This window comes from Zootoca vivipara, chromosome 8 (assembly GCF_963506605.1).
Source record: "Zootoca vivipara chromosome 8, rZooViv1.1, whole genome shotgun sequence".
Classification (NCBI taxonomy): Eukaryota; Metazoa; Chordata; class Lepidosauria; order Squamata; family Lacertidae; genus Zootoca; species Zootoca vivipara.
Window position 1 is genome coordinate 25,536,705 of NC_083283.1, and position 16,630 is coordinate 25,553,334.

The 16,630-nt window shown below is 42.0% G+C and overlaps 1 protein-coding gene across 5 annotated transcripts in view; it reads left to right on the forward strand.

Moving 5' to 3' along the window:
• The first annotated feature begins 7,309 nt into the window (after positions 1–7,309).
• Positions 7,310–16,630, forward strand: part of RUNX1T1 (RUNX1 partner transcriptional co-repressor 1) — a 157,375-nt gene continuing 148,054 nt past the window's right edge. For 2 of the 5 annotated variants that reach the window (XM_060277712.1, XM_060277713.1), the window contains exon 1: positions 8,223–9,032. Coding sequence is in view for 1 of the 5 variants with exons in the window: in XM_035126463.2 (XP_034982354.2) it covers positions 8,189–8,216 (28 nt within the window). In the remaining 4 variants the exon portion in view is untranslated. The other 3 variants (XM_035126462.2, XM_035126463.2, XM_035126461.2) reach the window with 3 other exon arrangements.

Consider the following 16,630-nt stretch of genomic DNA (forward strand, 5'->3'; position numbering starts at 1 on the left):
ATCGTGGGTCAATATATTCTGAATCCAGAGCAATGAGGGGAAAGCATGTGGGCAAAGTTGGTCAGACAGTGTATTAAATCCTCCCATGTAATGGTTTAAGCAGACTTTTGACATGGAAGCAACTTGTGTGAAGCAGCCAGTTCACCGCTGTGCCAGCAGGTTTTAGGATAATGAAGCTATCACGTAGCCCATTGTAAGAAATATTAGCTGTCAGGGAGAGGTGGAGGAACCACCTGCCAGCTTTGAGTGTCAACATTTTGGGCAATGATACAATTTCCATCTTATTTACTGTTGCCCACAAAGGACTGGAGAGATCATTGCAAAGTGCTGAGGAACTTCTAAGGAAACAAATTTAGGAAACAAATCCCACACTGGAGGTAACTATCACATCAGACTAGTATAAGCCAAGCTTCTTCCAGAACACTCAGATCAAGGAGACCCGGGATCAAATCTTCAATTAGCTCCCTGGATGCAGTCTCTATGTGCCTTAGCCAATATCAGTTCTGTTGAGTGCAGCCCATTGAAATGGATGGGCAAGAGTAATTTAGGTGCAGCAGTTTCAGAGTGTGTGCTCTGAGTAGAACTTAGCTGGATACAACCCAATATTTCACAGGACTATTGTGGGGTTTCATCTCTGTCCTGAATAACTTGGAGTAAGAGCAGGGTTTAAATAAAACAAAACAAAACCTGCTTTTCACAAAGCTGAACAAAGCTGCAGAATCTGCTGTGTCCGTTGTACAGTATGTCCCCTGATTCAATTAGGCTGAGAAATACTAATGTCAAAACTTTGTTCATTTGAACAGGTTAAACTCTGATTACCACTGTTGCTCAGTTGCACACATTTTCAAGGAAATGGATCTTGGAAGTGCTATTATAAAAGTTATCTTTGACCACATTCTTCTTAGAATTGATTTTTGATGCAAAACTTGCTACTTCAGCCATTCCGAAGCATCTGCAAGAAAACCCCTACATTCCATTTTGTTTCACATTTTTGCCTCTGTTTGCAGCTAATAGCTAGTGTTTTCTTGATCTCCTCCTGATTCTGCACAAGTTTTTTTGTACAGTATGTTTTCTTAGTAAATGGCTAGCCCCATTGTCAGCCCCCCCTTATGTCTGCATTCAACGCCTCCTCACCTGTTTGGAAAGACAGATCTTTCAAGAGAGAAAAGTAGAAAATATACTTTTCTACTGCAGGGAGTTGCACTAGAGCAGGCATCCCCAAACTTTGGCCCTCCAGATGTTTTGGACTACAATTCCCATCTTCCCCAACCACTGGTCCTGTTAGCTAGGGATCATGGGAGTTGTAGGCCAAAACATCTGGAGGACCGCAGTTTGGGGATGCCTGCACTAGAGCATCATCTGCAGTTTCTTTCCATTCAGATTGATGTGCCCTGGCTTGTATCCTGTACAAGTTTTCAGCCAGCAGTGGCAATAACTGAAGCAGATTGTCTGATGTTTACTAATCAGGGTGGATGTGTTCCCCAGCTCCTTTCTAATTGGGTATTTGTGGACAACTACTGGTAATACCTTCTTTCTGCACATTGCATACTTCTCCTGTGTTCCCTATGTAGGGGATGCTGCCACCACCTATTGAATAAAGTAGGCCAGTTAACATGAGTCTGACCAAACTGCGGGAGGCAGTGGAAGACAGGAGTGCCTGGCGTGCTCTGGTCCATGGGCTCATGAAGAGTCGGACACGACTGAACGACTAAACAACAACAACAAAGGCCAGTTAAGTCATTGCACAATTCATCCATATCAGAGAACTGTGGCCTTCAGTGTGAGGAGCCCACTCAAATGGCAATCTCTTTTCTTCAAGGTATAAATACAGGTATCATACTTAGAGGGATGGTCTTGCGCACCCTAACTGTGTTGGACGACTTCTAGTATTTTCAGCCCTGGTTGCAGCAGTTGTGTTGATATGCATGGCACATTTTTGTTTACTGAAGTGGAGCTATATATATTTCACATTTTATTTATTTGTTTTTAAAAGATGCAAATGCTACACAAAAAAAGAAATAAAACAAACGATGATAAACCATGAAGCGCCACAGCTTGGAAAGTCAAAAGCACAAATATACAGTGAAGCTCTAAAGGGATAATAAAGTATTAACTTATACAAATATTCCCTTTACAAATAACCAAGGAAAGTATTATCCACCTGCGCATTCCATCACTATTGAGAATAAAGGTGTGTCTTAGATGAACCAGACATTTGCATATACTGATGGCACTGAGTGATTGTGTGCGACAATATTTGTATAAGAAATACAATTAAGCCATACCGGGGGTGGGGAGGTAATTCGAGCTCTGCCTTTTAGGTACTTTTTGTTTAGAATATATGTTTTTAGGGAGGACAAATCTAAATGTGACTATCTTAAAAGTGTTTTCTGGAGCAATCTTGTGCCGGCTGGTGTGGAAGGAAATGTCTGGTTCTGTCACAGGGCACCAAATAATCATGATGATGTTGTGAAAACGTAAGAATAATTACAGAGGAACAGGAATGCCAAAATTCCCATGGGATTTCTGAAACATTTATGGAAATATGTGAGAAAAGCTGAAATGCAGCTGGATTTAGTACTGGAAAAGTAATCATCTGGGTGGAAACCAGCTTCAAGAAAGTTTCTGTTGAAAACTGTACAGCGAAAAGTAATAAAACCCTGCACACATCTGCTATGTGCTTTAAAAACAGTAGGCTGGGCTGGATGTGGGGTGAGCTTTCAATTGCATCAGAGACCAGCCATCCCAATTTGTTTTTATTCACAGTTGGAAATGTGGAGGTTTGTGATGCTAAAAATGGACTTTAATACGAAGAGCTGCTTTGTGAAATTTGTAAGCAGCATGTTCTCAACATTACTGTTCAATTAAAACATATTTTGGAAATTGTGGTGGCATCTTGTAGCCGACACAACAGAGTGGAAGTTATCCTCAAACCAAAACTGGTGAATTACTTAAGTGAGGTGGTAGAATCGACTGTGCCACTTCAGACTAAAGATGGGGGGGTGCCGTTTTTCCAAGGCTTTGCCATATATAGTATGTAAATGGATTGTGCAAGTAAAAAACAAAAGCAAACGCCAACTTTAGAGAAAAAGATTCTAGCCCAGCTGCTAGTAGCAGAGCATTCATAAATGTGATCCACCGACATCTGTCTCCAGTGATATATTCCATTCTAGAATTGCCTAGATCAGGTCTTAGCTGCAACTACTGATGAGAGAATCTGTCAGTTATGGTTTCCCTCAGTTTCTCATTTTTCCAATCTTAAGTTCAGTTCTCTATATTTCCACAAAGCTTTGCACTTAAAAAGAAAAAACCTCGTAAAAATTCACCAGCATTTTAGTGTGAATTTCTCCTAATGCAATCGTATCTGTATGCAAAGACACATTTTGGGAGGGCAATTTCCCTTAATATAATGCATTTTCATATGCATGTTATTTTCCCTAATACATTCATTTTTATGCACACTTTACCAGGGGTAAGCAACTAAATGACTTTCAGGTGGATCAGGCCTAAATCTACACCCCATTGCTTTTTACGGAACAGAGCCACAGTGATGGTTAACTCTTGCTGGATCTGGCTCACAATGCCCGAGCTATGATTTGTTTCTTCCACTTACAGCTGAACTACTTAAAAGTATATGGAGCATCTTGGTGTGTCTTGGATTTGCAGGAAAGTAACTTTTCTCAGATAGCTGCTCTGCAGATGGCTGGCATATCTGGTTAAACAGGAGGCAAGTTTTCTGAGAATGAAAAGGTTTGCAAGATGTTACTGTTGGCCTTGGGAGGTTGTCACAAGAGAACTCGTCCCCTCAAGTAATAAGCAGCAGTTCCCTGGCCTTCACAGTTCAGGGTTTTTTTTAAAAAAGGGGTTTACAGTCCTGTTTAGGTAAACAGCTCTTGGCTGCTTATTTTGTTACTGGCTCATAACAGACCACTATTGTTTTGTGCAGGTGTCTTCCCAACAGGTGGGAAAGTGAAAGAACTGCATAGGTGTGTGGTCCAGACCCCACCCCATCCTCTCTCTCTCTCTCTCTCTCTCTCTCTCTCTCTCTCTCTCTCTCTCTCTCTCTCGTGTGTGTGTGTGTGTGTGTGTGTGTGTGTGTGTGTGTGTGTGTGTTATGGTAGCTATTATTGTACATGTTGCTTCCAGGAACCTCTGCAGCAAAGTGTTTCCTGCTCTTTGACACTGCAGGAAACAAAGGAAATTCTTTCCATTCCAACGTAGGAAGCTTAGAAACATAGAAAGCTGGCTAGTAGCAGGTCAGGCTATTGGCCCATCTAGACCATGATCATCTGCTCTGACTGATAGTCTCTCTTCAGGCTACATAGGAAAACCAGAAACTCCCTTGTCCGCCCATTGGCTCATTTAGGTCTGTTTTGTCTACAGTGACTGGCAACAGCTCAGGGTTTCAGACAAGGGTCATGCGGCTCATGCCCAGTTCTACCTGGCAATGCTGTGAATGGAACTTGGGATCTTTCTCATGCAAAGCAGATGATCCGGCACTGAGCTACAGTTCTTCCTACGTCTCAAGCAAAATTATGTGGATGCATCTTTAAAAGAAGTCTTTCTCGCCATCAGCTACCAGATCCTGTTAACTGGAGATGCCAGAGATTGAAACGGGGACCTTCTGCATGAAAAGCATGGGCTCAACCTCGATCTCTCTCCCATCTGCCTCCTCAAGTAATTAGGGAAGATACCTTCTGGTTGTTTATATTGTGATTCATACTACAGTGACTGCTTTCATTTGACTTTAAAAAATATCTAGTAGCCAAATATTGTTTGGTGGGCAGTGACCACATGGTTAGACCAGATTGGAAAGACCTGGTTTTAAATTACTTCTCAGCCATTAAGTTCCCTGTGAGGGCACTGATAAAAACCACTCTCTATCAAAACTACCAGCCTCATGGGATTGCTGCAAAGACAAAATGGGGTGTATGTGGCCCTGAATAAGGAACAAATATAGTTGTATACAGTGGTACCTCTACTTACGAATGTTTCTACTTACGAATGGAGCTCCATCTGCCATCTTGGATGCGGTTTAGATAGGATTTTTTTTTACTTACGAATTTTTAGATAGGGTTGCTTCGACTTACAATTTTTTTTCTCTCAATGCATTCCTATGGGATTTGATTTGCAATTTTTTTCAACTTACAAATGTGCGTTTGGAACGCATTAAATTCGTAAGTAGAGGTACCATTGTATTGGGGACTGGCTGGATGAGGAATAGTGGTGGAATAGAGCCCCCCCGGGGAGGACACAGAAGACAATGACTTAGATCCCTGATTGTGGTGATGGGTCACTGAAGAGCAGTATGCAGAAAGGAGCGTCTCCACCCCCATCATTCTGCCAGGACACTGAGGTCCAGTACCGAGGGCCTTCTGGCGGTTCCCTCGTTGCAATAAGCCAAGTTACAGGGAACCAGGCAGAGGGCCTTCTCGGTAGTGGCACCCGCCCTGTGGAACGCCCTCCCACCAGATGTCAAAGAGAAAAACAACTACTGTACCAGACTTTTAGAGGACATCTGAAGGCAGCCCTGTTTAGGGAAGCTTTTAATTATTGTATTTAATATTTCTGTTGGAAGCCTCCCAGAGTGGCTGGGGTATAAATATATTATTATTATTATTATTATTATTATTATTATTATTATTATTATATGAGTTGGGATATGCTGGAAGCAAGGGGGTTGAGCGATCAAGTTGGGGGGGTCAGGAGCAGAGACTTCCAGGACAGGATTAGATGCTGAGAGTCTCAGTGTGAGGACAGGCTCAGATAAAGGGGAGTTGGAGGTTTCCCCTGAAGACTAAAATCTACCCCTCTTTGATTTAACTCTGTGCTGAGCACAAATATTAATGGTGGGATATATATGGGCTCAGATGCCTGGCTTGTATCCACCAGGAGTCATGTGTTCAGTATTGCAAGTCTTGTCTTACCAAACTCCCAGATGAACTTCCAGGGCTTACCGGTACCAAAGACTTTATTACAGTTTTATTATTTCGGCAGACTTTTTAATTGAGTTCTGATTTTGTTCTTTAACACATTTTTAGTTTCATTGTGTCCATTCTCTTTTACATCACTTAGAAATGCCCGTGATTATACAAATCACTGAAATGAAATAAGAGAACGAAAAGCAAGAAGTTGCTTTTGTTAAATATCTGTATGCCTCCTAACGCTACAAAGAATGAGGCTGTTAGGATTGCAAAATGACGCAGGAATGGCACAGCTGGGAAATGTTAGACTCTGACCTAATCTGTGGCTGTTTAGGTACCAATATATATTACTTCAAAGTATGTGAGCCCCAGCACCATTGTAACAGAGGATCTTAAGCTCATTGCTTGAATCACAAGACATAACATAGCTTGCTTACCAGAGTACCATGATCACTGAATATAAGCAACGAGCGCTTTCCAACAGGGCAAATTCCAATTAAAAAGCAAATTAAACAACCATATTTCAAGAAGCATTGCATAAACTGAATAATTCCAAGGACTAATCAATTATTGCCTAGAGCCTGCGAGTAAATGGCAAGCAGCATTCTGAAGCGCACATTCTATTTGTACTCTGAATTCTTTAGCTAAGTTAATTCATGTTCGCTTAAGAGACAGCCTATGAATTTCTGAATGATCTCCTTGTCTGGCAAGTGTGAAATCGAGGGACAGGGTCTCCCACTCCTCTCCCCCCCCCCTTCCTCCCATGTAAAAGCTTTTGATTTGAAAGCTTTTGATTTTTAATGTCGACAGAAACGTCTTTTAACAAAATAAATAAATTTCTGTATTGGGGAGTGGGGAGAGGGAGAAGACAGAGATGAAGGCTGGGAAGAGAAGGCAGAACGAGAATGATAATTGTTTTCTCTAAGGCTATTATTTAATGTGAAAGCAAATAGTCAGCCCGAGAAAACCAGCTAACAGAAGGGGATTAAGGAGAGTCGATCTCGGAGTGGCTTGATTCCTAGCAGTGCTGCTGTCTCTCTTCAGACAGTGACGAGGTGCAGGCAAAGAAGGCGGCGGCGGCGGCAGCAGCAGCAGTAGTTCTCCAGATGGCTGGGGAAAGTGTTTGTCTTGGGTTACTGCAGGGCAGTCTGGACTCGGAGAGCAGGCGGCCTTGGGAAAGGGCTTCATTAGGGAGCAAGCTGCATGCCCACTAAGAGAGAGAGAGAGAGAGAGAGAGAGAGAGAGAGAGAGGAAAAGCAGGCAGGCTGCCCAAGAGGGACTGGGCTTGACTATTGTTAACATATACTTGACCCCCCTCCTCTCCGCTCATGACACAGATGTCTCCTACCTCTATCACCTCCCACTGCTTTAAGCCCTCCCCCCTGCACCTGGGTAGCTGAGCCAGGCCAGCTGCTTGCAGTATGCTGTTTGACTTTAGAGGTGGCTGCTAGCAGAGGGGGGTGGGAGGAAAGAGAGTCAGACACACGCACACACATATACATACAGAGACGCGCGCACACACATACATACATACACGCGCGCGCGCGAGGGGAGAACAAACAAACAAACGGCGGAGTCTTTCCTGCAGGGCGGATCTGCACAGACATTACATGGAGCTGCGTCCCCGAGCGGGCGGGCGCATGGGAAGCCTGCAGATCTATGTATCGCCCCCTTAGAGAGAGAGAGAGACAGAGAGAGAGAGAGAGAGCAGAGGCGGCGGCGGCAGGAGGAGGAGGAGGCAGCAGGCGCACCGCCACTGACAGCGCGTAAGATCCACCGCTTGGACTCGCAGCTCACATTTTTCGTCTGCAACAATAACAGCGACCACGGGCGGCCGCCGAGGAGGAGGAACTGAGCATTCCGCATCGGGCTACTTGGAGGACTTTTATTTTCCATTCTCCTTGCTACGCTGATTCTTGTATGCGCTTTCTTGAACCTTTGGCACCCCCGAGAAGCTCTCCCTCGCGCGGATCCTCATTTCCTCCCCCCCCTTTTATTATTAAAGAGAGAGAGAGAGAGAGAAACCACACGCGTAAGAACAGCTGGAGTTTTGCTTTGTGTTTCCTCGTTTCCTTCGCGTCGTTTGGACCTTTTCGTGTGTGAACGTGGATGATCCGGAGCGGGGAGGAAAGAGAAGGAAGCGGAGCCACATTGCGTCGCCCCTTCTGCCTCGCGTGGGTTCCCGCCGGCCGGCCAGCCTGGGCTGTCCGAGCTCCGCCAAGGAGGACTGGAACTTTTTATTTTCAGCTCTCTGCCTGGGGCGAATGGTGGGAGTCTCCGGTCCTTTGCAATGTAAGTAACACCACCCACCCACCTACCTTACACCCCCGACCGGCCAGCCGGCAGCAAGGCACGCGGAGGGACTAGGAATTGGCGCGCCACTAGATCCCGGAGCCGGATTGCGGGATGGGTTGGGTTGCGCGCAGCCTCGGTCCCCGGATTTCATCCCCCTTTCTGCCCTTTACTTAGGCGGGATCCTGCGGTTGTTAACTAACCCACTAACGCGGCTTGGAGTTGCTGTTGCCGCGGTAGCAAACCGCGCAAAGGATAGGATTCCATGCAAAACCAAACCAACACGCCCCACTACTCTCAACTCTCGATTTTGTCCCTTTCCGAAAGTGACCAAAGAGCAAAAAGTTTTACGGGGGGGAAATAAGCTCCGTCTGCAACACCGGTTCGAATTCGAGTATAAATCCCCCTGAGCTCAAGTGCTTAAATTTGAAATGGGCTCAGTTCAGTAACCCTCAGTTCCCCACCCTCGCGCCAAAACGACTGCGACTACCACAGTGCCTCTGAGCGCGTGCAGAGTGCTATTGTTTATTGCCGAGTAACCGCAACGACGTATCTGGGATGGGGATGCGGCAGGGCTTCTGATTCAGAAAACCAGGTTTTCCAGGCTGGTATGAGATTTCCTTTTGCGGATTAACCCATAGTCTCATCTCTGTTTCTTTTCTTTTTGTCCCTCTATTTCAAGATGATCCTTGCTCGATATGAGCTCATGTGATCAAGAGCGCTTGAAATGTAATGTTTTCAACCTAGACAGTATGGATCGAAACTGTAAATCACGGAAAGCGCTGTAGACATATTTTTCTCACAGATATATTTCAGGTAAAGGATATCCCATTTAATTTCAGTATAATCAAGTGCAGAATGAAACATGAACAAATCTTTAGTCTCTGTATTGTCACTTTACTGTTACATATAACAATGATTAACAATAATTAGAGATCAGGAACTTCCAGATTTGTTTATTAATGTATGCCATTGGACATTGCAAAGATCTGATCTAGACTGTATTGAAGAGAACTTTAGCGTTTTGGTAAGTTTTGTAAACTTGCAGCAATCTCCTAAATGCATTTACTTAGAAGTAAGACTCATTGAGTTCAATGGAGCTTTCTCCCAGGTAAGTATGTTTAGGATAGAATTTCAGCCTTAGCCCAAGGAGTCTCTCTCTTGGAATCAACACAATGAACAGGTTGCAAAAGATAGGAAGCTTAGTTGACCATTTACTTTTTTCACTGGCTTGAGGTTTCATTGATTTTAATGTAATTTCAGTACTATGAGTCATGCGTCACTGAATCTCCTGTAGTACCAAATTGTTTTGGAACGTCAAACTTCCTACTGTATTATTTAGACATGGAAGTGGAATTTCTATTATGGACCATATGGACTCATTGAGGTTACTGAGCTACTAAATGCATACAACGTTACGTTATGAAAGAGAAAAGCAATCATTGCTACTACATTTTGAAATAGTGGAGGTTTTGTACAATTTTTATGTCTGCTTGGAAGTAAGTCCTGCTGTGTCCAAGAGGGGCTTATGCCTTGGTCAAAGGTCTATCGTATTGCATCCTTACAGCACAATCCTATGCATGTATACTCAGGGAATTAGCCCAGCTGAGTTCAATGAGACTTGTTCCCAAGTTTATGTTTAGGATAATGCAGGCAAAGTCTCCCTGCAATTGAGGGCAAAGGCTCTAGGTAGTTTATAGTTCACATGCAGAAGGTCTCAGGGTTCAATTCCTTGCCTCTCCAGGTAGATTCTCTGTCTAAATACAGGAGAGTTGCTAGCAGTCAGTGTCAACAGTATTGAACTAGGTATACCAGTAGCCTGACTCTGTATATGGCTGCTTCCTATATTGCAATGGAAGATTTCCTAGCAAATGTTATAATGTGGCCCACTTCCTTGATGGATTACTTCTCAGTCTTGGAATGCACTGTTCGGGTTTTGCTTCAGCAGAAATTCATGTACTTAATGTAACTATGACCCCTTTAACTTTTAACTTTGCTTTCCCTAATTAATCTGTTCAGGCCCCAGACTTAAATGGCTGTCCACAGCTGCTGAAAATTGATTTTTCCCTTGATGGTGGTCTGAGTTGCTGACCAAATCAGATTTTTTTCCCCTTCATCAGTTGTAGACCAACTTTAAATCTGTTTTGATATTCTGTATTAATATAATGTCACGAAGAGTCAGACACGACTAAATGACTAAACAGCAACAACAATAGATATAATAATAAAAACCCAGACACACAAATACCCCTGACAAACAAAAATCTATGTGATCTGAAATCTGATCTCTGTGGTGTTTGTGTTGTTATGGTGATAGTCTTAAAGTGCTCTTAGAAGTAAAATAGAAAACTTAAATCGGCATTTTTATTTCAGCATCTTTATGGATTTAAGAATTTACCAAGAGACTTACCTTATGTTGACTTTATATATTATCAGTTTTTATTTTAATTTCTGGCTGATTACACAGAGGATATGACACAGATATAGGTAACAATATTGGTCTCTAACGATTGTGCCATAGTTCCCTTTCCAATTCTTTTTAAATTCCTTTGAGATTATTTCCTAAGGAAAGTGAACCAGCATGATTTTCAACAGCTGTGGAAACTCTTAGGAAATTTAGACTGCCTTCCCTACACGATCGGAGTGCCAGATTCTAAAAATGTGAAAATTGTTTACTTAGTAGTGTCCCTTAGAAAATATTCAGCACAAAGTTTCTTGCATTCTAACAAACGACTTGCAAGCTGTTGTGTTAGCCAGCCATCTTTCTTAATTATTACTGCAAAACTTTTCTGGTCAGTGTATCAAATTTCATTGTGTATTTTTACAACCCTAGCACATGTTGAATTGGATTGGTGGATTCTCCCTCTTCCACCCACCCCACCCCACCCCCACTTCCCCTCACCCCCTTGGCATAAAACTGTACAGCACTGTAAATTAAAACAAAAAAGTGCAAGTATAGATATCCCATGCCGATGACTTAATACAAAACACGGCCTTCTTTTCATACTGTGATTATGAGAAATAAAACTTTTGTCTTCAAAACTCTTGTGAACGAGCTCACATTCCCTTTTGCAGTGGAATGCAGACGGCATTCTGGCAACTGCTGTTGCTCACTGCGTTTTGCTCCAGGAGTGTCCATCTTTTCCCTAAAATGCTTTAGTTTTACGAGATTTGGTTTTATACGCACTCCCTTGGTTAACCCAAACTGATGGGAACACTCCATCAAAGCATTGTGAGCACACACCATTGTCCGTGTGGCACTATGTCTTCTTAATACTTGAAGTGCATGTACGCCTCTGCCAACATCATGCCTTGTGATTCTGTATAGAGAAGCAGGAGGAGGAGGAGGTTCCTCCACCTGAAGCCCTGGTCAGTGGCCAGCAAGCCCCCAGGCATTCTTCCCTGTCAACTCCTGTTTCTCACCCTTCTGAAATGGAGCTCAGCTGACAAAGCATTGAATGCAAAGCCTGCCTGCACTAAGGCTGCATGCCGCTTTGCTAGCAAGGCACTGCAAACAAAAATGGGCATCTGTGTAGTATTTGCATTGTGGACAGGAGGGGGAAGGGCTGCTGCCATGGACGCTTTTATTGTTCAACTTTGTTTGCCGCAAGCTCATTACTGTTAAAATATTTAGCTAATTGAAAAGGGGCACAACTGTGAGTTTGTTTGTATGTGTGTGTGTCAGTATCGTGCTCCCATTTGGGGGGGGGGAATAAACACTTCCAACACTGCCACCTCCTTTGTCCTGTGCGAACTTAAGTTGACACTTGGCAATCAAAAAGCCTTATCGGCAGAAATAAAACAGGGACTTGCTGTGGGATGGGAATGTTTGTATCTGGTAGATTGGTTAAATCTGGATGAGGTGTTTTTTTATTTTAAAAAATGTGCTTTTTCACTGAGTCTTGTCGATAGTTATAGGGGCCTTAGAAGTACACAGAAATCTAAGTATCGGTATTAAAATGTAAATGACCCCGTTTCTTACAAAAGAATGGCCTCCCATACAAAATTTTCTTAACTCTCCACATTCCTTTTAACATGCTCAGTGCTGCAGAGTCCAGGAAGACAAACCTGTGCAGATAGCAATGCAAAATTACTTCTTAACAGGAGCAAACGCAGTGGGTGCACTGGGCATTGCAAATGGCAACGGTCATATTCTAATTCAAGCCTGCTTTTAAGTTGAATATTTTTGTAAAAGCAAATATTTTGAAGCAGAATGGCACTGAAGGGAAGTGCTTGCACGCATAAAAAGGAACATAGCTTTTAAAAGCGATCTAAATTTAGAATGCACGATTAGCTTAATCTGAAAGACATTGACTTCCATCTTCATTAATTTCTTTCCCACCACTGATAAGAAAGTTCTCAAATGATGTTTAAAGAGCAGTGGGTGTTTTATTAAAGTAAGCATGGGTTCACTATAATGGAGGTAATTGTGAGTGATAAGAACAGGGGCAGGTTATCTGTATGTTGTTTAAACAGAAGCAGCTACTTTTGCATCAGTCCCAGGAGCCATCTGCACAAGTGGGGGGGTGTCACCTGTCTGTCCACCCTAATTATAGATGGGGGAGGGGAAATAAAAATTGAGAGGTCTTTCTGGTAATGAAACCCATAGTGATTTTATTGTAAATGAGTCTTGTGTACAGAGGAAGATGCTAATTTTGAAAGGATAACAAACTGCTATATTGGCTGCCATGCCCTGGCAGTTGTGAAACAGAATGGGAAGAAAGGGCAATAGGATGCTGAATTAGCACTGTAGTTTGAGTTGTGAGTGCTCAGTGGTTAAAAAGTGGTCATTTGGGGTTCATGTTTTTTGTGCTCTCTTTAAGAACCTCTTATTCTAATTTTGAAAAAAGGAATTTGCTTCAGTATACTGGGATACAGCTGGTCTTTTCTAGATTGGAGACAGTTATTTCATATAGCTATTTCTTTACATATCCCATCTGACTTAGTAGTTTTGGTGCATATGTGTGCTGACCTTAAAGGAATTAAGAATGTATTTTTGCAAATAAAAGGTCACATGCATTTCTCCCACATCTGTTTATAGTAATTATGAACATAATTAGCATAAGAATTACAAGTGAAGTAATGACGAGCCGAGCTGAGCAGTGAGGTATTATAGTATAATGGTCATATGTTGGCATTCTCACATTATAGCACACTAGAATTCACATATTCAATGCAAGAAATGAAAAGCTAGGTTTTGAAGCATTAAAACAGCTAAAAAAAATCTCTCTGCCTGAGGCAGATGGACTTCCTTGCTTTATAAGGAGGTAACCCGTTATTAAGAGAGAATCAGCTGAAATTAAGATTTGTAGCCTCAAGCTTGGACTTTCAGACAGCTGTGATTATGAATGGTTCGTCTGTTGCACATTTTTACTCTGACCACCGTGTATATTGCTTTCTTTAAAGCAAAAAAGGGGGAGGGAGAGGTGGGCAGAACAAACATTTTCACAACAAATGATTTGTTCTAAAAAACATGGCAGTTTTCTGTGAGATCTACCAGATAGGAAAGATTTAGATATTACAGCTCCTGTAATATCTAAAATATATCTTAAATCTGGAAAATAAGTACAGTACTAATATTTGATAAGACCCTCCTCCCCTCACCACCATAGGAAAACATTCTGGAGACCTAGGGCCCAATCCATGGTAATTTTGCTTTACATCATGGCTGCACAGCTATGCCCTGTGGTAATTCGTAACAGGTTTGCATAGAATAGGCATAAGAGAAGTTTCTGGAAGATTCTGATCATTATTTAACTAACAACGCACCCTGTCCATTTGTACTTGAAGTAAGTCCACTGTGTTCAATAGGACTTACACTGCAGCCGAAGACCATCTGTGGATTCCACAGAAAGCATCCCTGATTCGTGCAATTTTTGCTACTGCAGCAAATGCACCCAGCTGAAGCAAATTGAGCATACTTTTCATTCTCTCTATAATGTATTCTTGATTTCTATCGAATATGGTTATCCATATATGACCATTATAGAAGGTGATGAGGAGGTGGGGGGGGAAGTTGTTTGTGTTTCGAGAATCAAACAATCTGTGTAGCGAACCAGACGTCACTTTAGATACATAACATTTGCTTTTTCATCAGTGTTACATTCAGACATCCTTTCTGGCAGTGATTGTGCAGTTATTCACCTCAAATTTATTTGTAGGAAATTTTTAAAAAAGACAGAAGTTATTGGGACTTGATTCTGAGTAACTATGCTGAAGATCAGTGTGTGATCACAGAACACTTAACACAGAGCACATTTTTGTTGGTATAAGCCTTGCAATGTATTCTGAGGAATGAAGAATTAGAAAATAATATCTTGTGCTATGTCCCAATGATACCATGAGGTTTTCACATTATTGGATTAGTAGAGGATTTATGACAGAGTCTTTATGTGGCATTTCATTACAGTGTCACCATTTTTACACACACACACACACTCTCTCTTTCCTCTGGTGTTAAGATTCTGCTTTTGGCCTTTGTCATGTGTCAAGTCCTCTTCCATATATTCTTTGGTGGGCAAAGGAGGCGTTTGGTCCAAGTGTATTGCTCTGGCTGCTATAGTTGCCCAGTATTCCCGCTTTTGATTTGCTGATCAGCAGTCATCCCAAGGGGAATAGACAATTTTAAAAGTAAATTAATATCATCACCATTATATTCTTCTCAACATGGAAAAGTTTCATTCCGTGCTCTTTTACTTTTTAAGAAGAGTCCTGTGGATCAAGTCAAACATCTGCAGTGTAATCTTATATGTGCTTACTCAGAAGTAAGCCTTATTGATTTCAGTGGGACTTCTGAAGAGACATGCTTTGGATGGTGCTGCTAGTTTTGCCTTCTTTGTCCAATCGCAGCAAACAGATACCCCTGAGAAGTTTACAAGCTGTGACAAACAACAACAATAATAATAATTTATTATTTATACCCCGCCCATCTGGCTGGGTTTCCTAAGCCACTCTGGGCAGCTTCCAACAGAAATATTAAATACAACAATTTATTAAACATTAAAAGCCTCCCTAAACAGGGCTGCCTTCAGATGTCTTCTAAAAGTCTGGTAGTTGTTTTTCTCTTTGACATCTGATGGGAGGGTGTTTAGGGGTACTCTTTTTTCCTACTCATATTGAAATACTGCCCCTCAATGAGGCCAAACTTAGATTCACAAAATGTTTAGGGGAATGCGTACCCCTGCATACCCCCAGAAAAAAAGCACTGGCTGGAGGTATACTGCTTCTAAACACAGATGCGCCATTTAATTATCATGGACAATAACAATTTGTTAATGTTTCCTCCATGAATTTGGCTAATACGCTGGTGCCAGCATACTCCAATGAATTATTTTATTTATACTTGACTTGATTCTCCATGGTTTCACTGGGTGAACTTAAAATAAGTCATGTGGGGTCTAGATTTCCAAGTCGCCAATGTAATGATAGAAACCTTATGTGGAAAAAGAATAACTACAGTTCTTTTTAGATGCAGAAGTAGTGGATTAAAAAGTATGGGTCTCTTTTATTAAAGGTGTTTGCTAAGCTCACTAAATGCTTAAACAAACAGGGAACACACAAATGTTCAGAAAAATGAAAGCAATGCAGTACATTAGACATCACTTTAATTTATGAGATTGGACCAGGCAGATAATTGCCCTTTAATCTGTTTCCACATAAAAGTGGCTGAGGAAACTCTTTGCAAGAGGTGTGTGTGTGTGTGTGTGTGTGTGTGTGTGTGTGTGTGTGTGTTTTGGTATATATTCACCTATTGACATGTTGAAGCCTTATGTATTCTAAGTAGATTTCTGCTGGTGCATCAGAACCCAAAATTGGGACATATCACAGCCTCAGTGCCCTTTGGGCAGGTCTTAGTTTGGTCCAGATCAGGACAATTCAAATAATGGAGGTAGCAGCATGTTCATCCATTGCATTAATACACCATCTTTCTACCAAAGGCACCCAAAGAGGTTTGCAATTTTAAAGGACTAAAAATCAAAATCAAAATTCCCGGTTGCTGCAGGTTGTCAGGAAATGCAGCAATAATGGATGAACTTTAACTGTAAAAAGGAGACATTTGAGCCTGCCCTGCAATGTGCTTTGTACAAGGGCCTATCACTGAGGGAGGTATGAGTACAAACAAGTAATGGTTAGATGAACTTTGCTTGTTCTTGGCGGATCTTTGTGACCCATAATAATCTGGATGATACGTATTTTACCGAAGAAGAAGAAGAAGAAGAAGAAGAAGAAGAAGAAGAAGAAGAAGAAAAAACCAGTAAAATATCATGGAAATGAGAGAACCAAAGTTTTAATTTCTAGAACATTCTAGTCATGCAGTGGTAAAGGAAATCCACTTTCCATCTGGAAGGCCATCATTGTCCTTGCTTCACATATTTGCATTTTGGGAGCTGGCATTAAGAACTGAGGGGATGCCC